The sequence below is a fragment of the Chaetomium tenue genome (genome assembly GCF_020726465.1).
Source record: "Chaetomium tenue strain MPI-SDFR-AT-0079 chromosome Unknown F5144scaffold_1, whole genome shotgun sequence".
NCBI lineage: Eukaryota > Fungi > Ascomycota > Sordariomycetes > Sordariales > Chaetomiaceae > Chaetomium > Chaetomium tenue.
The window spans coordinates 6,534,668-6,558,170 of NW_027117329.1; the positions used below are offsets into that span (position 1 = coordinate 6,534,668).

The following is a 23,503-nucleotide window of genomic DNA, read 5'->3' on the forward strand; positions in this document are numbered from 1 at the left end:
ATACTGGGCACGACAAGGTGGTCAACCGCCCATCTGCTCTGACGACGTCGACGATGGCAAGCCCAAGGCAACAAAAGCCAAGGCAAGACCACTGGCCGCCCGAGCGGCCGGCCCCGGAAGGACCCGCTTTCGGCAGAAAATAAATCTGCGGCTTAGCTCCCGGTCGATGCCGTCGACGTGGGCTACCAGCAGATCCTCCAGTTTGGCGGTAGCGGCGGCGGCGTGACGCAGCTGGCGTTCGACCTGGTGGCGGGCGTGGTCTATACGGCTGGCGGTTACGGCGTCCTTGGTCGCGCGGAGGCGGGACGACCCAGATAAGGACTGGAGTAAGAGGTGGTGAACCAGGACGGCGATGCGGGTGGTGCCGGGTACGGTGAGCCTTGTACATCACAACGTGCAAGGTACCTCGGGGAGGTAGCCTGCATTGTCCCAGGGATAGTTTGGGGCTCAATTTACCTTGGTACCTAGGTGCCTAGGTGCCCGTAGATTTTAGCGCTAGTAAACTTGTCAAAAGTGACGCCCATTGGTGTAATGGCGATGGGATGACAACTCGCCTCACAACCACAGGCTCTTCTCGAGCGACTCCGGCCGGACCACTCTGCCGATATAGGAGTGACTTGACGAGGGACGCGTGGTTCCACCAGGGCGGCCAGCGTTCGCACGCGCGTACCCAGAGACAAAAAGCGCACGGCTGCGCTGTGAAACCCCGCGATAGACCGATCACTCAAGGGTAAGTAAACAAAAGTCACGTAAGGTTTCTCTGCCTAACTCTGGTGACTGTTTGAGGCTAACTCTGAAAGGTACCTACGTTATCTCTGAAAGGTATACTGTCCTCCGGCGGATACGATCTTGAGATGATATAAGGAGTGTTAAATGGAGACAATATAACCTACTCCCGCCCCAATAGCCCAACTTATTCCCTCAATTCTGAGGCTGAGTCACGACTGGAAGCTTAGGTACACCCAAGAAAACGCCCAAGACCGCCGGCAACCATAGCAGCAGGCCCAACACCTCAGGTAAAATCCGAGACGCATCCTGCCTCCCCTGCGAGCGCTGTATCAAGGTTGAAAAGCGCGCTTGATTTTCTTTGCATTGCTTTGCAAATAGTGATCTGACGGCCGTTTTCGAAGGGGGTACACTTAGGCATCTGGGGTCTCCTTCTCCCGACCTGAATTTCCCCAGAGATTGTGTTGCAGGCTTTCTAGGATGCGCAGATCAATAAAGAGAGCGCTTGTCGGGAGTGCGATAATCTTGAAAAAGTCGATGGTCCAAGAGAACAACTTCCTGAGAAGATCGTCATCGACAAACGGGCGCAACGTAGTATTTCTGATGACCGCCGATAGAGTAACAAGATTACACCATTGTCTGCCAGGAGCTTCTTGTGAGATACACTTTACACGGCTGGGTAGGTAGAGAAGGTACTTACGTATGAGCGGTGCGAAAGATGCTGGAGATAATGAATCTCTTCCCGAGGTTATGGAATGCTCGGGTACTCTCAACCAAGGCTTGCACGCCTTGTCCTGCATACTGAATCACCTGCGGGCTGATAGCGAGGTTATGGTCGTGCTTGAGAATCAAGTTGATGAAAGGCCGGTATATCATTGCCTGCCCCCCCCAGTACCGATCACGCAGCCGGGCAGCCTCAACAGGGCTGCACTCGGAAGGGATATTACAATTACCGAGCGCGGTCTGTGCATACTGGACCGCGTTTGCGTCGGGTACATGTATGTACGGGGCTAATCCCTGGGATGTGTAGATTGAGCTGCAGATTTGGGCGACGGCCTCACGGAGACACCAGTGTGCGCAAAAACTTTCAAGAACTCGTTTGTCGAAGCCTTGCTGTTCGGCTAAAGCGATATCCGGAAAGCAGGCCGGGCTTTGGTACGCCGATAATCCCGATGGTGGGAGTCGCAGCTCGGCAACCAGATCGCTAGAGTCGCGCACAGCATATTAGCGCAGCTTCTATACCATATTTTGGTGACTCCACTCACGACTCGAGATCCAGACAGGTTCCAAAGGCAAATAGTATTGCGTTCTTCGTGGTGCTCCTGCCTGTGTGTTCGTGGCCGCCTGCGTGTTCGTTGCTGCCTGTGCGTTCGTGGGCCCATCTTACACGATGTTAGTTGGGGGGGGGGGGGGGGTGTATAGAAGGGCGGGAGCTACTTACCTTCGCATCACCTGCTGCAATTTGTGACTAGCTCGCCGGACGAACGCGTAGCTCTCTATAGGCCTTACTAACTGTCCGTAGTATAACCCAGCTAACAAGTCCACCTGGATATGCGTTAAGCTATCGGCAGCCAGCTGCCCCCCAAGAATACGGGAGGCACAAGCGAAGTAATCCAGACCAGGGATCACATCCATATTTCTTCTTGCCGAGCCTCCCTGCAAGGACCCCTTTTCGAGTGGCATAACATCAGGTATCCGGGGGTGCAAGCAGATCTTTCCTAGTGCCAGCACCAACAAAGTCAAAGCGCTTTCGATTGATTCTCCTTTCGGGCTGGGCATGGCTCGAAGCTCGCTCGGAGTGAGAAGAGGATACATGTTTTGAATGTTTTCCACGTAGCTTTTGATGTACTTCTGCACCGCGGCCTCGCTGAAGTCTGCGTCTGGATCCAAAGATATGTCGCCCGAGTCGGAGAGTGTGGGGGAATGTGAAGGCCCCGTTTCACCACGCCCCCAGACTTGAACAGTACCTCGCGCCTGCTCTTCGTATGTTGGGAAGTCGTGAGCATATTTAATATATTTTTGGACAAGATCTGGGATGGGTTGCGATTGGAGAAGGAGAGTCGTTAACTTGACGGTTTCTGGAGCAGGAAGGTCCTGAGCTGGGAGACGCTGTGGAAGCATGTTGCCTCGCTTGTAGGTGTATATGGAGGCTTATACAGCACGGTAGGAGGAAAATGGGAGAAGCGGCTGCAACAGGATAATAAACTTTCTTTCTATGTCCTTCCCGACAATGCAATGGCTCCCAAGTGCTCAGGCGGTATGGAGGGACGCTGGGGGATTCGGCCCGTGGTATCCCAGCCCCAGGTGCCTCACAGTGCCCAGGCAGGTGTTAGAATTGAGTTGGAAGGAACGGCTTGCATTAGCGTAAATTGTAGTTTCTCCAATCAACGCTCCAGGAGTGGGGCGGACAAGCATAGTGGGGCGGACAAGCATAGTGGGGCGGACAAGCATAGTGGGGCGGACAAGCATAGTGGGGCGGACAAGCATAGTGGGGCGGACAAGCGGAGTGGGGTGAGTAAGGTACCTATCCAAGGTACAGATTAGGTAGCTTTATAATTAATACATTCACGCCCGGATTATCACGGGTGGAATCGCCGTGGTAGGGGATCTCTGGTATATTGTGTGGTTGCACGAGCAACCGAATGTAGGAGGCGCGGCGCGCCCAGGGAAAACCCTGTCTGTGTGGGCCGCGCACAGACCACACTAGCAGGACCCCACTACCAGGGGTCCTGCCCTGCAACCCTGACCCTGACTAACTACAACCCTAACCCGTATATGGAACGGGCTGTGCCCGTGACACTACCCTCCCCTCAAAACTAGCCCCCCGGCCATCAAATCCATCAAATCTATCTGAGCCTTCTCAAAACGTTCAAATTGAAACAAGGTCATGTGGCCTCGGTCCTGGTCCGTCGGCTTCGCCTCTGCGGCTGGCCTCCTCCGCCTGCGGCGCCCGCCGGCGCCCTTCTACGATGTCTCTGTCGGTCCTCTCGCTCTTCGTCGCTACGCCCCTTCTTCTTTACCCATGTGGGCGGTCCCGGACTATCCGGGTGCGTATCGTGGAACTCCCAGATGGCATCGTCGCAGCCTCGCAGGTCGGTCGCTGGTTGCCACGTCGGCGTGTTATGGCCTTCCCATTTCACCAGGTATTGCCATCTCCCGTTGTCGGCCTTTCCGTAATCCAGGATATTCTCGAACCTCCATTCGACGACGTCATCGCCATCGTCGGTCCTGGTAACCATCCGCCCCCGGTTAGCCGTAACGTCGTCATCGGTTTGCTCCTGGCCGGGGATACCCTCTTTGCGGTATGGTCTCACCATCGAGACGTGGAAGGTATTGAAGATCTTCATGTTGGCCGGCAGTCGCAGTGTCACCGCGTGTGACGACGTCTTCGTTACCTGGAACGGGCCCTCCCACCGAGGCTCCAGTTTCTGTGTCGGTCTGCCGGTTTTACAATTCTTCATGTTTAGCATAACCCAGTCGTCGATATGGTAGACAGGCGCGTCGGACCGCCGCCTGTTTGCGCCCTCCTCGTAACGATCCTGTGCCTGTTTCGACAACGCTGTCGCCTTTTCGAGAATCGCTTTAAAGCGCTCGGCGATCTCTGACGCCCGGAAGAACTCGCGGCGTTGCGCCTCTGTAATGTTCGGCGGGCATGGCTGCGCTGGCTCAACGCCCATGCGAGGGTGGAAACCGTAATTGGCGAAGAATGGCGATACACCGGTTGTCTCCGACGTCGTATTGTTGCCAGCGAATTCCGCTAGGGGCAGCCAATCCACCCAGTCATCCTGCGCCCAGTCGCAGAAAAGCCGTAAATATTGTTCCAACTCGGCGTTGATCCGCTCTGTCTGCCCATTTGTTTGCGGATGGAACGCTGACGACGGTTTCAGTGCCACGCCCAGTCGTGCCGACAACGCCCTCCAGAAGGCTGAAACGAACTGCGTACCCCTGTCGGAGATGACAGTCTCTGGCAAGCCATGCAAACTGTATATTCTCTCGATGAACCGGTCTGCCAATTCCTCTACCTCCAGTGTAGCTGTAGGAATGAAATGCCGCATCTTGGTTAACCTGTCGACCACCACCGCGACGTGGCGGAATTCCTGCCCTCTCCTTTCGCATGGTGGTAGAGGCGTAATATAGTCGACTGAGATATCTCGCCACGGCGCCAGTGGTACCGGTAATGGCTTCAAAAATCCCGTTGGCAGCGATCTCGGGGTTTTCGTTTTATCGCACAGGAGGCAGGCATTGCAATACGAGCGGACTACGACGCTCATCCCCGGCCACCAGTACTTGCGATTCATCAGGTCTAGTGTCTTGGTCCGGCCAGGGTGACCCCCCGGGCCCGAGGCGTGGGTTCGGTAGATTAGCTGAAGGTGCATATCCGCATCCTCAGGGTCGATGATCAGTCTGTCGCGAAAGTACGCCTTGCCAGCAACCACACGGCACTCGGCATATGGCACTCGCAATTGTTGTTTTAACTGTTTCGGCCATGCCCTCGCGCCTGGGTCTGCCAGCGCCTCCATTATAGCCTGAAGCGGGCGTGAATTCGCGTACATCTCCGTCAGCAGGTCGTCGATGTGGCGAGAGACGTCAAGCTGCAAGATCTTCATCCCGAACAGTGACTCCTGCTCGTCAAAAGTCAGCGGGTCGAACCTAGCCGGGTCGATTAGTGGGCGTTTCCGGTTCCGCAGCCGATCATCTGCGACGCCCTGTGGCATGTGTTCGGGCTTTCTGCTCAGTGCGTCCGGTCTCGCGTTCGCTGCGCCGGGGCGGTATACGATTCTGAAATTGAATCGCGAGAGGAATTCCGACCATCGCATATGCCGCGGCGACAGTTGTTTCGTAGTTGCAAATGTCTGAAGGTTCTTATGGTCCGTGATGATGTCAAACCGCTGGCTTGCGCCCTCTAGTTCCGGCCGCCACTCCTCCAACGCTTTGATAACCGCGAGGAGCTCCTTATCGTAGATATCGTAATTGCATTCCTGTGCCGAGTGTTTCGCGCTGAAGTATGCCACCGGGTGTAACTCGCCGTCGTCGCCCTCCTGCAAGAGGGCGCCGCCCGCAGACCAGTCCGAGGCATCCGTTTCAACGACTGCCGGTTTCTCCCAGTCGTAGATCCGCAATGCCGGCGCGGATGCAAAGTAGTGCTTTAGTCGCTCAAAAGCCGCTTGACAGCGGTCCGTCCAGCTCCAATCCACCGTTCTCTTGGTAAGGTCGTACAATGGTCTCGCCACACCCGAAAAGTCCTTGATAAAACGTCGGTAGAAGTTCGCAAAACCCAGGAAACGCTGGAGTTGCCTCCGGGTCGTCGGCGGCAGCCACGATTTAATGGCAGAGACCTTCTCGGGGTCCATCTCGATACCGCCCGGCGTGATGACCAAGCCTAAGTACTTGGTCTTTTCAGTGTGGAACTCGCACTTCTCGATGTCGATCTGCAGGCCCGCATCGATTAGTCGTTTCAGGACCTCGCGGACTTGCTTAATGTGGTCTCCCCTGCCTGCAGAGTATATGAGGATATCGTCCAGGTACGCTGTCGCACAATCGTCGAGAAGGTCGTATAGGATGTCGTTAATATAATGTTGGAATGTGGCGGGGGCGCCCTGTAGGCCGAACGGGGTGACCAGCGACTCGTATAGCCCAAATCTGGTGATGAACGCGGTCAGCCATTCGTGGCCCTGCGCGACTCTGACTCTGTTGAATGCCGCGATGACATCCAGCTTTGTGAAGATCCTCGCCTTGCAGATCGAGTCGAGGGTTTCCTTGATCAATGGGATCGGGTAGCGGCTCTTCATTGAAATATTGTTCACACCGCGGTAGTCGACGCAGATACGTACACCCCCTCCGGGCTTCTGGGCGAGTAACAGCGGGGACGAGGAGCTAGACTTCGATGGCCGAATGAATCCTTTGGCGAGGTTATCATCGAGCCACCTCTTGACCACCCGGAGCTCCATTGGCGAGAGGGGTCTGTTACGCGAAAATGGAAGTTTGTTCCCTGGGACCAACTCAATCTTATGGTCGTATGAGCGGTGCGGTGGCAACGTGTCCGCTTCTCGCGGTAGAAACGCTTCAAACAGGTCGCGGTACTCAGAAGGAAGTCGCGCCTTGATCTCGTCAGCTGTCAAAGACGGTTTATTCGACTTGTCGAAGAACTTGCGGGCATCCTCCTCGGTGATGCGCCGCATCGTCGGTCCATCTCGCCAGACTTCGTCAACAAAGCTATGAAAAACAGCTGGCAGTCGTGCCCTGTAATCACCTGCATCACCACTGCGGTGGAGAAGGTCCCTGAAGAACCCGTCTGGCAGGTCGGGAAGCTCGGTATATGGTACCTCTTTCATCGCCTGCTCCAGCTCGCCGAGGGTGGTTCTCATGACCGCGACACCCTTCTGGCGGCAGAGCAGGGCGAAATTCGGTGCGCTCAGCAACTCAATATCAGCGCCGTCGATGCGCTCGGTCCGTCGTGCCACCCCAGGGGCCGGCAGTGCCCGGTGCGGCTGGGCTGGTGTTGCTCGCTTCCCCGCTACCATTCTCGCCTGCCGGGGAGAACGGGAGGGCTGATTTGGTATCATTCTGGCCCTTGCGTGTGGTGGCGCCATTGTCCACCGGGGGCCTCCTCTCGCCTCCGCGGCGTTGCGATGCTGTAACAGCTGTTGGCGGAGGCGCCAGCTGCGCCTCCTGCGCGATCTCGCTGCCTTTTGTTCCACAGATAATTTGCCAGCAACGGTCTCCGGCTGCCCTTCGGGTTCGCCTTCGTCCTCGACATCCTCGACATACATATGGAATCGCTTCCCAGGGTCGGAAACTGTGGTCGGCCCAATTGCTCGGGGCGGCCGGCAGTGCCCCCGGCAGCCCTCGCCAAAAGTAAGGGATAATTTCTTCCAATCCACGGCCGGGTTGTGTTTGCTCAGCCACGGTAAGCCGAGGATGACTGGGTTATCCTCCGCCAGCGTTGTAATAAAGAACTGCAGTTGCTCGCGATGGTCGCCAATCACTAGGCCCACTTGTGTCTTCCACTCAATCCATGACGATAGAGCGCCGTCGGCAAGGAAAAGTGGCCTCTTTTCTGGTAGTCTCGTTAACGGAATATGGTGCCTGACCGCGAATCTGAAGTCTAGGAACGCCAACCCAGTACACCCAGAATCAACCAGTGAAACACACGGAATTGCGCGGCCGCCTACAAGGAGACAGGAAGACAATGTAATGGAATTTCTCTGGCCGATAGCACTAATGACCAATCTGTCATCGGCACCGGCGAGGGTTATCCCCAACACCTTGTCCTCCTCCCCATAGTCGGCCCTCCGCCTCCACACGCGGCTCTGTGTGGAGGTTAGGCGTTTCCCCGGCTGCTGCGGCCCTCGCTCTGACCTTCGTAGTCCGTGGTGGGCTGGCCATCGCCGCTCCAACCGTCCTCGGAGTCGACCTCGCCTACCACATGGCCTGGGTTCTGCACGTTCAAGAAACGGACCTGGGGGTTGCGGCCGCCCCGGAAATCGCCACGCATCTCGCCGCGGCGAGTCGGAGGACCTTGGTAGTTGCCACTATTGCCGGTATTCGCGTTGTTACCAGGGCCGTTGAGCGCTCGCTGCTGCTGGTAAGCGCCTCCGAAATAATTGTTGTCCCCACCTTGTTGAGGGTTATAATAACCCTGAGAGTAGCCCTGGCTGTTGTAAGCGCCGCCATAGCCACCACGCTGGCCGCCACCGCGAGAGCCGCCACGACCACTACGGCCCGAGTATGTGGGCCTACGGCACTGGCGGGCCTGGTGGCCGGCTTTACCGCAGTTGAAGCAGAGACCATCGTTGGCTCGACGTAGCTTCTCCTCTTCAGGGATCTTTGCCAAGTTGATCCTCATCTGGTCGAGGTCCATGGCGTCGGGATCCTCAGCCTTGCCGCCGTTGCTGTTACTGCGGTTCTGACTACCGTTGTTCTTGCTGGCTGCCTTGCGGAGGTGGTCTTCGCCCTCCATGTTGATTGCCAGGGTCTGGGCCATCTTGACCCAGCCTTCGAAATCGTTGCGCTCCGGGGTATTAATCTGCATGTTGAGGGCCTCCCGCATACGCTTGGAGAGCCGCTCACGGAAACCACGAACGCGGGCCGTACCATCCCAGTCGCATACGTCGGTGAGGTTCGTATATTCAGTCAAAAAGTCGGTAAACGCCGCAAACTCGTCCTTCTGTGACAGGCTACGAAGCTTGTTCTCTGCGTCGGCCGCTAGATCCATTGTAGCGTACTTACGGGCGAGATGGTCCATAAAGTCGGTTGCGGTTTCCCACGGCCAGGTGGCCGAATCGGAAGGGTTCGCCGTCACCTTCTGGACACCCGTAAAGACACCGGCGGCAGCGCTACCCTCCAAGAGGGCGGAGGCATAGATGATCTTCTTGCCTTCGGTGTTAAATTCCTGCGGGCGGGACACCCATCGGCCCATGACGCGGGTCTGCCAGGTGCGGAACTGGCTCGTTCGCTTGGCAGTATCCTTTTCGTCGCCTGTAAATGCGGCTGGGTGCGGTATTGAACCATCGCGGTCGTTGGGCCCATCGTTGTCACCACTACCGCTGGTCCTGATCTTTGTAGCCGCCTTTTCCCACGTATCCCGCTCGACACGGGTCCTGTTGAGGGCTTCCTTGTAATTGTTGAGTTCTGTATTGCCGGCTGTGACAGCCGCCCTCAAGTTGCTAATGGTGACCTCTGCCTCCGAGGCCTGCTTGTTCAGGTTGTTGTTCAGGTTGTTGTACCGACTATTCTGGGTGCTAACAACGTCGTCAATCATCTTGAGAAACGCGCGGCCGTCCGCGTCCTTCTGCATGTTTTCAATGAGGTCCACAGTGGCCTCGCTGCCCATGACCTCCACTTGGAGGCCCTCGAAAAAGTTCTTAAGGCTGGGAAGAGCGGTCTCATCCAGCTTGGCGATGATGTCGTCCTTGATGCCACGGGTACCCGTACCCGGGGACTTACTGTCGCCAGCCATCTTGGCGTTCTTGGCGATGTCGATCACTTGTTGAATCTTGTATTTTCTGTCGATACAGTGGTCCGCGCGACACAGCTGCAAGTCGCTAGGAGCGTCGAGAAACTTGTTGGGATTTAGATCTTCGTAACCGATTGGATATTGACGCTCTCTCGTAGCGCTCACTGCTGCATACGCGAACTAGAGGTGCAACCAACTATCACGGGTGGAATCGCCGTGGTAGGGGATCTCTGGTATATTGTGTGGTTGCACGAGCAACCGAATGTAGGAGGCGCGGCGCGCCCAGGGAAAACCCTGTCTGTGTGGGCCGCGCACAGACCACACTAGCAGGACCCCACTACCAGGGGTCCTGCCCTGCAACCCTGACCCTGACTAACTACAACCCTAACCCGTATATGGAACGGGCTGTGCCCGTGACACGGATACTTACACCCCAACGACAAGGGTAACTGCTCTCGACTATGCAGCTAACCAGCAGCATCCGCGTAAGAGACGCGGGGACAACACGAGCGCTCTCAGGCATTGATGGAGGAGGGAAGAGATGAGAGAGGGATTAGGGACCGGGAAACGCTGCTAAGACGATCGTTGAATTCTAAAACTATATAACCCGGCGTATCCCACGAGGCCCAATCAGAACATCAAAGCACTCACTCTCCCCACACTCTCCCGAGGATGACCGTCAATAAGATCGATATTCAGGAGGGGCAACGATACAAGTTTAAATCAGAAAACAAGGGAGAGTATACCGTCTTGGCTCTTGGGTCTAACGATGTATGGTATCCAAGCTTCATGGTATGTATCTACTTCGCCGTTATCGTTCCAGGCTTCTAAACGTTTAAAGGACCTTATAAATCGGAGCGGAATTCGGGTCGGCAGATCTCTGCCAAGAGGTCTTGAGTTCGAGCTGGAGGGCGAAGTTTTGGAATCGGATAAGAAAGGATTTTTAGTAACGAGTATACAGCAGCAAAGCCACAGCAATAATGGGAACTAAGCAGCCCGACAGGCGTTCGTTTCGCCGTAGGCGCTGAATGGCCCAGGGAGAACTCTTGAGCACGCTTCAGACTGCCAAAAGCACGACAAGATCCCCAAACTGCCCGGTTATCCATATTAGACTAATCTACCGCCGACGCTACCCGACCTCAAGGATGGTGGGTACCGTGGGGAACGGCGGGAGGGTGAAGAGGGTTATACCAATACGGGCCGTGGGGTGGCATACCTGGTAATCCCTGTAGCTACAGCGCAATCCCGCTTCAGCTGAATCTCGACCTTAGATAGGTACCTATGTATCCTCTGAATGACTCGAGCCCTCACAGTTAGGTCGCGGACGGATTCCAAAACGATCCCTCTTTCTTCCCCTATCTACACCTCGTCATATCCGCTTCCTTAGCATCCCAACCGCGGACACAATGGCTCGCATTCACTGGACAAAGGCGCTCAAGATCTCTGAGATAAAATGGGAAAGGTTCAAGCCGGTGATACTCGACAAGTGGCAGACAATGACAATCGACGAACTTGTGAGATACATGAAGCGGGAACATGACTTCTGTACAAAGTGAGCTGGTCAAACAGGTTAGCACCATACCATCAGCTAACTGGTCTTATAGCCCGCAGCAATTGAGCCACCGTATACGGAAGAGATGGGGCATCAAAAAGTCGGTAGCGGCAGCAGATCGAGACACGCACCAGCTAGCTCCCACCACCCCGGCCCCAGCCCCCGTACCAACCCGTACGGGCCGTGCTGTCCTCTCTAGGCCGATGGCGGAAAGCACGCCCAGATTGCTGCAGCGGCGCGTGACCAAGACCACGGGCCCGGCGGCGACGGCTGCCTTCGAGGCGGAGCTGGGAGTTGATTCTAGAGTCCGCCAGACGGGTCCGGGGTTGGACCGAAACGTTGTGAGTCTACATCCACCTACTCGTACTCGACAGCGACAACCGGCCCCACGACTATCAGACGGCACTGTTGTCGCCGCCGAACGCCCTGTTGCCGCCACCGAGCTCCCTGCACCTGGCGAGTTTTGTCTCGGATACTGGGACGAGCAGCGGAGTAGGGGGTATTACATCGTCTTGGTTCTCCCATGGGAGAATTTGTCCCAAATCTTTCCCCAGCGCAAACGCGAGCAGTTGTTCCTCCCTATTCCCGAGTGCTACAACAGTAGAGGCCTCAGCATCCATGGCTGGGCATCCGGTTACCAGGACGGCGATGAGTCGATTGCGGAACGTCAGGTCCCTGTTATGTGGCACGACCAGAAATTGTACGGAGACGAATCGCTTAATGGAGTGACAATCGGCTAATGGAGTCCAGATCATTTGGGTGGCTACATACTCGTAATATTTCCCACCTTCCCGGCGATTTGCGCAACCCATTTTGGGAGGAACGCGACGACCGGGGGATTACACTGGAGTCTATTGCAAGTTCCCCTCTTTCCGCTGCGCAATGTTTGGGATATATAGAAAAACTACTTCAGTCTGAGCCGCGCCGTACACAACCAACCGGCCCCAAGGCATCATCAGGAGCGACCTCGGTAGTCGCCACCTCAACCAAGCGACGGAAAAAGGAGAGGAGGGTCCGCAAGCCACAGAAGAGCAGACCTACATCCCCCGAGAAGGCCCAGATGGAGCTCGAGATCCAACAGCTTAAGGCGGAACTATGTAATGCTCGGGCGAATATAAAGTCTCTGGAGGAGTGTCTTTACCAACAGTAAAGATCCTTTGGTGAGACGCAGCAGATGAAAGACTTTTCGGAATGTCCTTGGTTGTTTGTTTCTTTCGCCATTGCTCTTTTGCTAGTAATTAATCTTGTTACCTTTGACATTCGCTATTTGCGGATTCGATAGTTATTATGGAAAATGGTGTGGTCATGGTGACGCGCGGGGTGTATGGATGCCGCGCCGAGAAAAACTTCGCAGTGGGAAGGTTGTTACATATTACCCAGCTTCGGTCGTGAGCAAGACCCGAGAGTTGTGGATGCATGTGGTATGCGTTGCTTGTAAGTGCGTTGTTGCTATGAGCTATGGAGTTGTTATAGCTGACGAGAGCTGGTGATTGGCAACGCTGCTCGCCGCTCACCTTCCTATCAGTCAGGTTGACCCGGCCGGGGCAGATGAGGGCCTCGTCGAAGGTCCTTAGGGTTGTTGGTTGTCATGAGTATAGGAAGGTACACCACGATACGCTGGGCCACCCGCAGCTCTCAGGGACATGATGTAGGATTGTAGTATCGTCCAGCAATAAGTAAGGTCTAAGTACCATTGGCTCCAGTGCTGGTTCCCGGCTCTCTATGTACCGTTTAACCGGCCAACTTCGCACCCACTCCCTACGCCTGCACATGTATGCGCGGCGGTGGCCGAACCTCCGGTTTGTCTTCCCAAGATCCGGATCCAATAGCGCTCTCTGCATCGCTGCGATCTTGCGTACACGTACCGCCGGTTAGAGCCCTAGTGCTCGCTCCGAAAGTGCCCTTAGGCAGCGTGTTCAGAGGCCTCGAATGGCTCTCATCGCCTACAGGATGTCCGGCTTTCCACCATTTACGTACATCGCAAAGTAAAGCAATGACGACACAAGCCAAACACTGGGAGAGGTGGAGCCATCCCCAGTTAAGAAAGAAGCCCAAAACCGGCAAAACAAATGCCACCAAGTTCATCACGAGGAAGCCAACACCCCACCATCCCAACTCCATCCAATCCCAACTCCACCTATAGTAATACGTGGCCCGATTGATATATAATGAAACAAGGAAAATGGAAAGGACGAAATGAAAACTGCTCGGCGCAACCCAGATAAGCTCTACCCCGCGGTCTATCAGAAGCCAAACCCCAAAACCGACGAGAAGATGAGATACCACTCCAAACCCGACGTGAAGCAGACGGAAATTATATTGGTAAATTCGGAAAAAACAGCGACCGACTGTAATAACCTAAAAATCAGTTAGTGGTATCCAAATGTAGAAGGGCTAAACGTACCAATAGAACCTCCGCAGATAAAAATGCAACGCTTTTCAAGCCCAGGAGAAAGCGGGTATCCCTTGTTCGTACCGTATAGAGTGTAAGGATACTTCCAGCAACCCCGAACAGACACCAGCTCGGAAGGAGGATAAGGATCTCCCAATCGAGCCGCGGATGTAGCAACGAGCTGCATCTGCTAAACCAAATGTAAAGAATGTGAATCAAGTGATAGACTGAGAGTATAGCAAAGGCTGCAATGGACTGGCGCAGTTCATTGTCACAGACATCGTTCTGCATCTTGACAAACGAGGATACAAGTGGTCTGAGTAAAGGCGGACGAGGCGAACAAGGCAACCATTGTGGCTTCCAGGAAATGCAGGTTCAGCAGGGACTGTCAGATATACATATACCCGACTCGGCCATGAACTGCTTGGCCCGGTGAAATTGCGTTACTCGGGAGCCATGGCACTATCTCGAGATAGGGTTTGCACAGCTGTTTTGGAAGCAGCTAGCAAGCAGTTTGGCGCACCCCTTTCACGTTCCCCCTCTATATCCACCCCATCCTGTCCGCGGAGCACATGGAGAGGGCAACCATTGGCGGACTTTTGATACCATGCGTACCAAGCCTAAATCTGGCCGGGGGGGCTCGGTCGGCGGATATGGGGCAGCTGCGTTGAGAGCGCGCACGAAGCTGCTTATTGCTGCTCACGTGCCAGAGTGGGCGAAGAGGTGGATTTGTATTTGCGCTCCTCCAATCACCACACCTGGGATTCTGCAGCGGCCCGAAGGCCTCCTGGCCTGCAGAGTAACGTTGATCAGGTAGCTAGACATGGTTCCCTGCATCCGTGGTGGTCTCACTGTTAGTGGAACATAGGCGACACGAAAGCCTGCGCTTGTTGCTTGAGGTCTGATCGGAGTGCACTAACACAGAGACTTACAGCCTGTTCTGTCGGCTTTGCAGCCTTCTTCATCTTTAGCAGCGAGCGCCTGTCTCGAAGCTGACTCAACCTCAATTTTTCAACGCTCGAGCATCGCTATAACTTATCGACACTCCACAAATGTTGCTCCGAAATAACGTTCTCGAGCCGTGCCGGGCTATGCCCGCATCACCTAACAATTTAGCGAAATTTTCCGACCATCCACCTTCGCGGTGCGACCCAAAATCACCCCCGCATCAATGGCCCGCCATTGCCCCGCCAGAGAAACAGGCCACGACGGATCTCGGTTGGGCACAAAACATCGCACCCAAAGTACACATACCAACAGATCCAGGAACGATCTTGAAGATGGTCATCGATGCGAAGGACAAGAAAGAGGGCGACATTTTAAAGGAGGTCGCCGAAAAGGTAAGAACGATACTCTGGTATTTGCTGGTTACCTACTTACCGAAAATAGATCGGCGCAACGACGGACGACCTAGAATTCGACGACGAGGAGAGCAAGCAAAGGACAGTTGCGATATACATGTCTATAACATTCAGCGGCAACGTCGCATTCAATGATGGAACGCAGCTGGATCCGGGAGCATGGGTATATACAGTTGAACAACTTCCCGGCGGGGGTATCTGGTGGACAGACAACGCTCTACTTCGATATATCAACAGAAAGTAGTCTGCTTTGATACGAAATTATACAGAGAACAATAACTGCGTTGCGATTCTGTGCCAAACGCAGTTGGGGGCGGATCCCCTTGCCAGGTGAACTCAAAAACCCCAGGTATAATAGCAACACCACCGTACCCAGGCACCAGCAAGGAAGTTATATTTTTCACCGCTGCAATCTCCTTCAGGACCTCTGAAGGCGGTACCATAAATGACGATACTATGTAAATGTTAGGTGTGAAGAATCAGAGTACCTAGGTAGACATACAGCTGACCTGCGGAAAGAATCTTTGGCCTTGTCGTACAACAACGTAGAGGTTCGTACCCGGGATCAGATCCGTCCGAAAGTAGTCCTCTGGATGTCGCACAAACGCGATATCGCATTCCATGGCCCGAAATGGCGCAGCTAGGGAATCGGAAGAGTGGGTAACCACGGTAGACCTACGCATCATCCCCAGGAGGCCCTGCACATCACCAGCGCGAGAAGCATAGGTTTGGCTCGAAGGGATCAGGTTTAAGTCCTGTACCATACGCGGGACGACTGGGGAGTGCCGGTCAACTAGGATCGCACCATCGTTAGTTCATAACGGAATAATCACATTTACGTAGGCATACCATTCAATGTGTCCGTGTCTGATCTTTGACGCTTTCCCGGTCGCATGGCCGCTCCGGCTACACCTAAATCTGTGAAGGTGGCATCAAGCTGGCTTCTGTCTATGTCCCGGGACTGTATGATAGGTGGCGGCGGGGTAATTGCGAGTGTGTCGTTGTCTGACCGATCGCCGGATGCGGTGGAGCTCGAAATCGCCTGAGGTCGGCTCGGTAATGCGAGTGGCGACGGCGAAACGGTAGAATCGGGATGCGGGCCCCGATACTCGGCGACATGTATGTGCGGTGCCAGGTTCTGACCGAGACTTGGCTGGTTTGGTTGCGAGGTAGCGGTATGGAGATGCGGCGGTCTCAAGCCTGCCTGCGAGGTAGGTGTAGAAGAGGTATCTGGACCAAGCATTTGTGTTAATAGAAAGTATGAACGTTGTAAAAAGTAGGCCTACCGATGCCTCTCTCCCCGCTATAATCATTATACACTCTAGCGTGGCCGGGCTCGGCGTTGCGAAGGTATTGGCGATTGACGCAGGCCAAACTTCCAAATACTTGTTGTAGGTCGTTATCGTTAAATTGTCGAAGGAGCCTGGGATTCCGCGCAACCTTATCTAAGATATTAACAACGTCTCCGATATTGTGCCTCTTGACCACGTTAGCGCTATTGCGCCAGGCAGACCCATCGAGTTGAGTTTTGCCCGAATGTACTGCGCAGCACTGCAGTAACAATTGTGACAGCTCGTCGCCGTTGTCAGGCAAGGCGAGCAATGGATCACTCGTGTGGCCGGACTGTGTTGGGTTGGACGGGAAGGGGAGCGTTGCATTCGAGTCTAGCGGGAGTATAAGTGAAAATCGTCAGCGTGTATGGAGGTAGCGCGCAACAACAATGGGACAGACTGTTTTTACTCCCCGACGAGAACCGGGCAACGCATGCTTGCTTCCAGGTGACACAGTTCTGGCACGGGTCACCCTGGTCGCAGGCCATATGCTTGATAAAGCAAAATTCACAGGACATACGACGCCGAGGCATGACCCAGCACCAGGGTGGACATCGATAGGGGGAGGGTGAGGCCGAGACGTATGGAAGGGGCACAAATGTTGATATGGGGCGGAGATGGACAGAGGACATTAGGGGGACTTGGGGAGCAGCAGTGAGGGGGGAAAACCTACGGTACCTTATTTAAGACCACGTGATTTGGCAGCTTCGCTCACACCAACTGCATATCTGGCCGACTCGCCTAATCTACCAGCGTTTGTCGCACTCCCCGCCAAACACCACCTTCTCGCCAGCGGCGGCGGAGCTACCACCCTTTCTAGGGGCCACTATTTCTAGGCGTCGGCGCCGCGGAAAGTCGGGCTCGGCGCACCCCGGTACGGCGGCGGCATACGGTCGGCGGCGGCATACAGTCGGTGGCGCATCAACGGCCACTTGAATCGCCTCCGTAGAAGGGGGCAAGGCGAGGCTGGCAACGACGCAACAGCTCCAGCCTGGCGGGCCATCATCAGACTGGCCGGTGCCATCAGCGCAGGTAAAGAGCTATCGGCCAGCGAGGTTGTGGCATCTCTGCTTGTCGTCGGCGCTCTTCCCAACCTGACAGAGCTCCGATATCATCTGGCTTCGCCCGAATACCGGTGGCGCTTCGAGCAGCTGCTGACGTGGCTGTCGCCTCGTTTGCCCGACCGCTCCCGGGCCCGGTATACCGGCTGATTGCGACAACTCAGCTCGGGCGAGCAGCGCGCGGTGCTGCGGGGGGTTGCCGTCCTCGTCAACTACCTCAGCAACAACAGCAGCCCACGCACCACGGACTTCTCTACGACGGTTTGAGCTATCCGGCAGCGTACAACGAGGACGGCTACAGCATACATTCGGACCTTGTTAACGAAGCCGGTCATGGTCATCCAGACTAGTGTAGCCAGGAGTTGGCTTTTGCGGACAGATTTTGCTTATAGGAGCTGTTTCTTTCTGTTTTGTTCTTCCCATTTACTTTTTCCCGACGGTGTCGGCCTCTTGTCAGTTTTGTGTCCTTCGACTGTTGGGCGGGTTCCTTTGTCTTTGTTCGTTTTGGCTAGAAAGGTTTCGGCGGAACCGGGCTCCAGAAAGGCGGAGTCTTGATCGTTGCCGAGAGCCGTGGACATCGAACATCACCGCACCCTTGCCGAGCTCGAAGAAGAGCGTGGATAGGTTGCTGGTAACCCTAGGGGCATCGGTACACCGTACAGCTCGCAGACCTACGGCGGACAGTAGCACGGACTCGACCTGCGCGCTGCGTGCGTTTGGAAGCCGATCACAGCGCTACCGACTCGTCCCTATACTCGTCGGACCGTACTGCCTTCGGCATGTCGCCGCCTCCGTTTTGACCTCGCTTAATGGTACGCCCGTGCCCCTAGGCTTCTAGCAGCGTTCCCCGTCTCGCGGATCCGGGATCCCTTGTGTTAGGCGCCGGAATCGCCCTCCGGCGCCTTCCAGGCGTAGAAGCCCCGCACTAGGCCCGGCACCGGCACAGGCCCCCACGGCGCTAACCACCCTCCCCGGCGCCATTATACCAATCAGCCCTATCGGCGCCGACACCCCGCACGCCCCCGCGTACTACGCGGGCAGAACGTTTTGCTTCTTCGACAAAAGGAAGTTTACCAGTCCCGCGACTTCGCAGCGAAGGCGCCTTGAGTGCGCCGGAACCAAGCAGCTGGGGTAGGATGGTTATATGGTTGGGGGTGGCGATTTGGAAGATTAGGCCGGGGGAAGAAGAGGCCGGCCGGCTGGGAACGGTAGAAAAGGAGGAAAGTTGAAGGGGATATTGGAAGGAGATAGAGTTCAGTGCCGCTATCATCTAATCCCCATTGCTGAACTGCGCACTCTCCACACGCTGGAGCTGAACCCAACCTCCTCCCCTCCTGCAACACGTAGTCGTCTCGGCCCCCTTCAGGTCGGGAGCACCATTCTACCTCCCCTTCTGGCCGCGCTAAAACCCACCAATCCCTACAGTCTCAACAGGATGGCCCGATGCACAGCACCGCTAGCTCCAAAACCGCGCCGCCTACCGTCAGCGCCGCCGAGCAGTTCCTAAACGCCCGCCGCCTCTTCAACGCCGCCTACAGCGTCGGCTACCGCCACTTCGTCGATCCTAACGCCCTGGCCTTCCTACACGTTACCCTCGTCTTTATCTACCACCTGACATTCTTCCCAAAGGCCATGGCCCACGTGGCGCCCGAATTCTGGGAGCCGACGGCTTCTATGCTCAATGGGCTGATGGATTGTTCCCAGCAGACTCTGGCTAGTCTATTGGAAGGTGACCGGAATATGTTCCCCAGACAGGGGAAAGGCATGGGAGTACCGGAGAGGCGTCTGTTGCCGGAGGACTGGGCACTACGGGGATTTCCGTTTATTGAGGGGTACTATTCCAATAGTTGGCTTGCCCCCAGCGTTGACCTTCTCTTTACTTGTCCCCTGGCGCTCGTGGCCACGGAGCTGAGGAGTTGGCCCAAGGTCTGCAATACCCTAAGCAGGGCGGCGTCGGGCGCATCGTGCTGGCGCAGGACGTGCTCGGCCGCCGCCGGCAAGCTTCACCGGCACCATGTACGCCGCACGACACAGGCGGTGCTGGCCCGGCAAGGCGTCTCCGCGCGGTATAGCCCAACTTCTCTCTGGTCGTGCTCCTAACGCCCGCGGCCACGGAGCGGACGAGCTGGCCCAAAGCTCATAGCAGCCTAAAGGTGGCACCGGGCTGCATCGGGAGTGTCGTGTTAGATCGGGCGTAGGACGCGCTCGGCGGCGGCCACCAGCAAGCTTCGCGTAGCATTATGTTCAGGAATGCCGGGGCCGGGTTTGTAGAGGTACTCGTTAGGCGACTCCGTCGCCATCTCGACCCTGGTTGCAAACGATGGCGGTCCATTCGGAGGTGGAAGAGGGCCGCCTCTCACTGCTCCTCCTAAAGAAAAGGAATAGGGATGGCGCCGGCTGGTTTCTCGGCGGGTGCTACTATCGATGTAGTATGACGAGCTTGCGCGCCGCTTTCTTGTTGGCTGTTGGGGTGAGAGGGCGGGGTAGTAGGGAGCTGCGCGGGCCTGGGCTGGCGGTGATAATTGGGCTGGTGGTGGTGTGTGTGTTCCGCTGTCGCTGTTGTTGATCTCGTTGTGATTGCTGCTGTTGGCCCCCTCCGGAGGTGTAGATTGGTGTGTGGTACCGGTCAATACCCATTGTGGCTATGCTGGGGAGGGGCATCCTGCCGCTGGCGGAGGGGCGCTCCCCGCCTCCTCCGTAGATGAGGGGTCCGCTGGTGATCGGAGCAAGAGTGAGGCCATGGTCTGCTACTTCGGATAGGGTTATCGGGCCTTGTGATTCGTTCGAAGCCTTATTCAGCGAGAATGGCACCACTCCCGCGCGCTTCGTCATCTCGGTCTCGCCTAGCTGCCAGTGCATGGCCTCAGCTGCCCGCCAAGGGACTCCGATCTCTTCGGCTACTTTTGCCCACATTTCGGATTTGAACCTGGGGAAAGAACCGTCAGTAGCGTTCAGGGGGCTCCGGTTCACACTTGCTGTACTTACCTCTCGTAGAGCCTCGCTAGCTTGTTCTTCCGCTCTTCATCCCACTCGCGTCTTTCTAGGTAGTTCTGGTAACGTAAACGGCAGCTAACAGAGGTCCGACCCGGAAGGCGCTTCGAGATATCGTCCCATTTTGTACCACTACCCCGGAGCTTAATGATTAGGGTATCTTCCTCGGGTAACCATTTGCTTTTCTTCTTCGCCGGCGACCCGGATATGTTCGGCGGCATTGCTACGCGTCCCGCCGAGGGGGGGAAAAGACGGGCCAGCTGTATAAAGGTAAGGTAACGGCGGGTCGCTCGAGGATACTATTATAGTTGTAGTTTTTGGTTGTAGTTTTTGGGGCCGAGTTAGTTGGTAACTGCTAAGTAGGGGGTATGGTAGAGTCGGAGCCTTTAAGAAGAGTAGTGCTACCGTGATGACGGTATCTCGCCGGGAGTTACCTCAGAACAGCAAAGTTCACAGCCGTATGCAGTGGATCACATTTTGACACTTGTACATAGCAGAACCGAGGCTGCAGATTCTGCTGCAGGTGACGGATCAGCGGTGGACACGCCTAGGGCGTGACTGTGCAGGTATGTGTATGCACAGCCTCGCCGGGTGCGGTAACGGCGTGAACGTTGGGCGCTAGAGCGTATGTTCCTTTCAAGAATGGAATAAACTGTTGGCTGGTAACAATGCAGCTGAGTAGCAACGACTCTAACTGTGACGGCAGGTTCTAACCCTAACCCTGGCCGCAACCCGAGTGGTGGTCTGTGCGCCTCCCACCTGTGTTTTCCCACAGTTGTGCCTATATCTTAATTCTTTTCTTTTCTTCTCTTTAGCTTTAGATTCACGTAATTGAGTGGGATCATTTGAGCCTTTGTGCCTCTATTCCTCGCTCGCTCGTCACAATCTAAAGCTCATTTTCCATCGCCTGGGAAGGCTTCAACAATCCCAACTGAAGAACCGATTGGGGTCGCTGTCATACGACCGACCGACCGAACACACTGCTTGGCAGTCAACCAAACAAATCAGCAAGACAGCTGAAGATCCACTGATCTGCGGACCAGCCGGCCGAACGAACCGATTGGACAAGATGTCCCAGAACGAAGGTGCGCGTGCGCGCAAGGAAGTCCGCTTCAACGATGCGGCCGAGACCCTGGCGAAGAACACGAAGCGCCGCGACGGCAGACGACTGTCGGCGCCCACGATTGAACATGACGATGAACCCGAGCACCCGGCTCGGCCGACTTACGAAGATTTCAAGCGAGAAGTCACCGATTGCCTGGACAATGTCCGGTACCGTTAGACGACTGATGACCTGGTGTCTGAGACGCGGGTTAAGATTGCCCAGTTTGCGGATATCTACCAGAAGAAGACCCGTACTAGGGAACCCGGCATGCCTCTACAAGTCTGGGTCGATGGGAATGACATTCCTGGTGTGACTGGAGTTGTCGATGCCGACGAATTTGCGAAGCTCGTAGTCTCAAACCCCCACGAAGTGTTCAAGGAAGTCAAGCTGCGTTGTTTCATGGCAATGGCATATGCAGAACAGGTCAAAGAATTGCACGCAACGGCGCAGGAGCTGGATAACAACATGAAGCTTATCCACGACTGGGTTTCTGTCCTGCACGACAGCCCTGCGGTGGCTGCGGGCGACCGAGTTGATGACTGGGCCACCACCATTACCGACCAGCAGGCTACCATCGATCGCTTGCAAGAAGAGGCCCGCGACTTGAATCAAGCCATCGCCGACATGGTGGTGCACAGCCGAATCCACAACCAGGGAGGTCGCCAGGGCAGTGTGGCCTCGAATGCGACCAATCCCGACAACGGCAGCAAGCGTAGCGGCAAGGTCCCTGACCCCCCGATCTGGTACAATGAGGCCGATCGCGACACGCAAGAATTTGAGCACTGGCACCGTGCCATCGAAAACAAGATGAAGGTCAATGCTGACCATTTCCACGACGATACGGCCCGACAGGCCTACATCGAATCGCGCCTGGGAGGCAAGGCTTCTCGCGAACTTGCGCCGTACCTGCGCGATACACACCCTGAACCGATCAATACCTCGACCCGGTTGCTTACCCACCTCTGGGAGAACTACCACGATCCCAACCAGGCCGAGAAGTCGCTGGACGATTACAACAAGTTGAAGATGAAGCCTGGCGACGAATTCAACACGTTCAAGAACGACTTTGTACGCCTTGCTGGTGAATGCGGCAAAACCCGTGCCCAGTGGAAGGCCGAGCTCAAGCGCAAGTTGACGACCGATCTGCAGCGCCAGTTGGCTGCTGCATACGTGGACCCGACGGTCACCTTTGATCAATTTGTTCGTCTGGGTTCAGAGATTGCCTTGGTCAACAAGCAGGCCAAAGAGGAAGCGGCTGCGCGCCGACAGAACGGACCAGTTGCTCGGCCGCCATCCGGCAGAACCAACCCGGCCAAGATTATTGCCAATGGCAATGGTGGAGGTCCAACCGCCGACCGCGGTGGTGCCGCACCGACTGGCCTAACCCCCGACATGGTGCGCAAGTTGTACGAAGAAGGCCGCTGTTTCCATTGCCGCGAGAAGGGTCATCTGAGCAAGGATTGCCCCCAGAAGCCCCCCAAGCCGGCAGCACCAACGGCTAACCCTGGGGATCGCGAGGCCCGTATTCAGGAGATTCAGCAGCGCTGGGCAACGGCCCAGCCGGAGGAGCAGGGCCAATCTAATCAGGACCAGTCGGAAAACTAGAATCCCTGGGTAACGAAGTCTCCCTCCCAGGGGTGATGTCTGTTGAGAGTGGTGGAACTGGCTTCCTGTGCGGTTATCTCGGTGGTGGACCTCTCCTTACTACCGTTAAGATAGCGAATAATGGAACGTCCTTGACTACATCCGCCGCTCTGATCGATACGGGAGCAAACGGATACCTCTTCGTAAGTAAGAAGTTTGCATCGCGGCTGCGAAAGACCCTGTTTTTGGAAGAATTCACTGCATTTGAGCCCGCGGCAGTTAGCGGGCACGATCGAAAAAACTTAGGGTTAGGGTTTAGTCAGGGTTAGGGTTAGGGTTAGGGTTAGGGTTTAGGGTTAGGGTTAGGGTTAGGGTTAGGGTTAGGGTTAGGGTTAGGGTTAGGGTTAGGGTTAGGGTTAGGGTTAGGGTTAGGGTTAGGGTTAG

The 23,503-nt window shown here is 55.7% G+C and overlaps 7 protein-coding genes across 7 annotated transcripts; 2 read left to right on the forward strand and 5 right to left on the reverse strand.

The window, feature by feature from the left end:
- Nucleotides 1-936: 936 nt before the first annotated feature.
- On the reverse strand, nucleotides 937-3,051 carry F5144DRAFT_85374 (uncharacterized protein). Its single transcript, XM_066793480.1, has 4 exons — nucleotides 2,168-3,051; nucleotides 1,992-2,108; nucleotides 1,427-1,930; nucleotides 937-1,365 (listed from the first exon to the last, which is right to left on the reverse strand). Exons 1-4 carry the CDS (start codon nucleotides 2,845-2,847, stop codon nucleotides 1,140-1,142), a joined length of 1,527 nt encoding a protein of 508 aa, XP_066649713.1. The 5' UTR covers nucleotides 2,848-3,051; the 3' UTR covers nucleotides 937-1,139.
- A 4,996-nt stretch (nucleotides 3,052-8,047) lies between these two features.
- F5144DRAFT_639457 (uncharacterized protein) lies at nucleotides 8,048-10,475 on the reverse strand (the record flags this gene model as incomplete). The annotated part of the gene is made up of 3 exons (XM_066792712.1): nucleotides 10,113-10,475; nucleotides 8,717-9,862; nucleotides 8,048-8,410 (listed from the first exon to the last, which is right to left on the reverse strand). The coding sequence occupies exons 1-3, from the start codon at nucleotides 10,203-10,205 to the stop codon at nucleotides 8,048-8,050; spliced, it is 1,602 nt and encodes a 533-aa protein (XP_066649714.1). The 5' UTR covers nucleotides 10,206-10,475.
- Nucleotides 10,476-11,088: 613 nt separating this feature from the next.
- F5144DRAFT_639460 (uncharacterized protein) lies at nucleotides 11,089-12,724 on the forward strand (the record flags this gene model as incomplete). Its single annotated transcript, XM_066792713.1, has 6 exons — nucleotides 11,089-11,234; nucleotides 11,287-11,575; nucleotides 11,609-11,959; nucleotides 12,148-12,331; nucleotides 12,615-12,668; nucleotides 12,708-12,724. The coding sequence occupies 6 exons, from the start codon at nucleotides 11,089-11,091 to the stop codon at nucleotides 12,722-12,724; spliced, it is 1,041 nt and encodes a 346-aa protein (XP_066649715.1).
- A 158-nt stretch (nucleotides 12,725-12,882) lies between these two features.
- F5144DRAFT_85473 (uncharacterized protein) lies at nucleotides 12,883-14,247 on the reverse strand. The gene is made up of 2 exons (XM_066793481.1): nucleotides 13,639-14,247; nucleotides 12,883-13,592 (listed from the first exon to the last, which is right to left on the reverse strand). The coding sequence occupies exons 1-2, from the start codon at nucleotides 13,915-13,917 to the stop codon at nucleotides 12,993-12,995; spliced, it is 879 nt and encodes a 292-aa protein (XP_066649716.1). The 5' UTR covers nucleotides 13,918-14,247; the 3' UTR covers nucleotides 12,883-12,992.
- A 1,746-nt stretch (nucleotides 14,248-15,993) lies between these two features.
- Nucleotides 15,994-17,189, reverse strand: F5144DRAFT_85569 (uncharacterized protein). Its single transcript, XM_066793482.1, has 2 exons — nucleotides 16,839-17,189; nucleotides 15,994-16,651 (listed from the first exon to the last, which is right to left on the reverse strand). The coding sequence occupies exons 1-2, from the start codon at nucleotides 16,948-16,950 to the stop codon at nucleotides 16,236-16,238; spliced, it is 528 nt and encodes a 175-aa protein (XP_066649717.1). The 5' UTR covers nucleotides 16,951-17,189; the 3' UTR covers nucleotides 15,994-16,235.
- A 1,189-nt stretch (nucleotides 17,190-18,378) lies between these two features.
- F5144DRAFT_85605 (uncharacterized protein) lies at nucleotides 18,379-19,687 on the forward strand. The gene is made up of 2 exons (XM_066793483.1): nucleotides 18,379-19,326; nucleotides 19,485-19,687. The coding sequence occupies exons 1-2, from the start codon at nucleotides 18,823-18,825 to the stop codon at nucleotides 19,575-19,577; spliced, it is 597 nt and encodes a 198-aa protein (XP_066649718.1). The 5' UTR covers nucleotides 18,379-18,822; the 3' UTR covers nucleotides 19,578-19,687.
- Nucleotides 19,688-20,154: 467 nt separating this feature from the next.
- On the reverse strand, nucleotides 20,155-20,591 carry F5144DRAFT_475662 (uncharacterized protein; the record flags this gene model as incomplete). Its single annotated transcript, XM_066785030.1, has 2 exons — nucleotides 20,155-20,305; nucleotides 20,365-20,591. Coding segments are annotated over 2 exons (378 nt in total), but the record flags the coding sequence as incomplete, so codon positions are not given.
- Nucleotides 20,592-23,503: the final 2,912 nt, after the last annotated feature.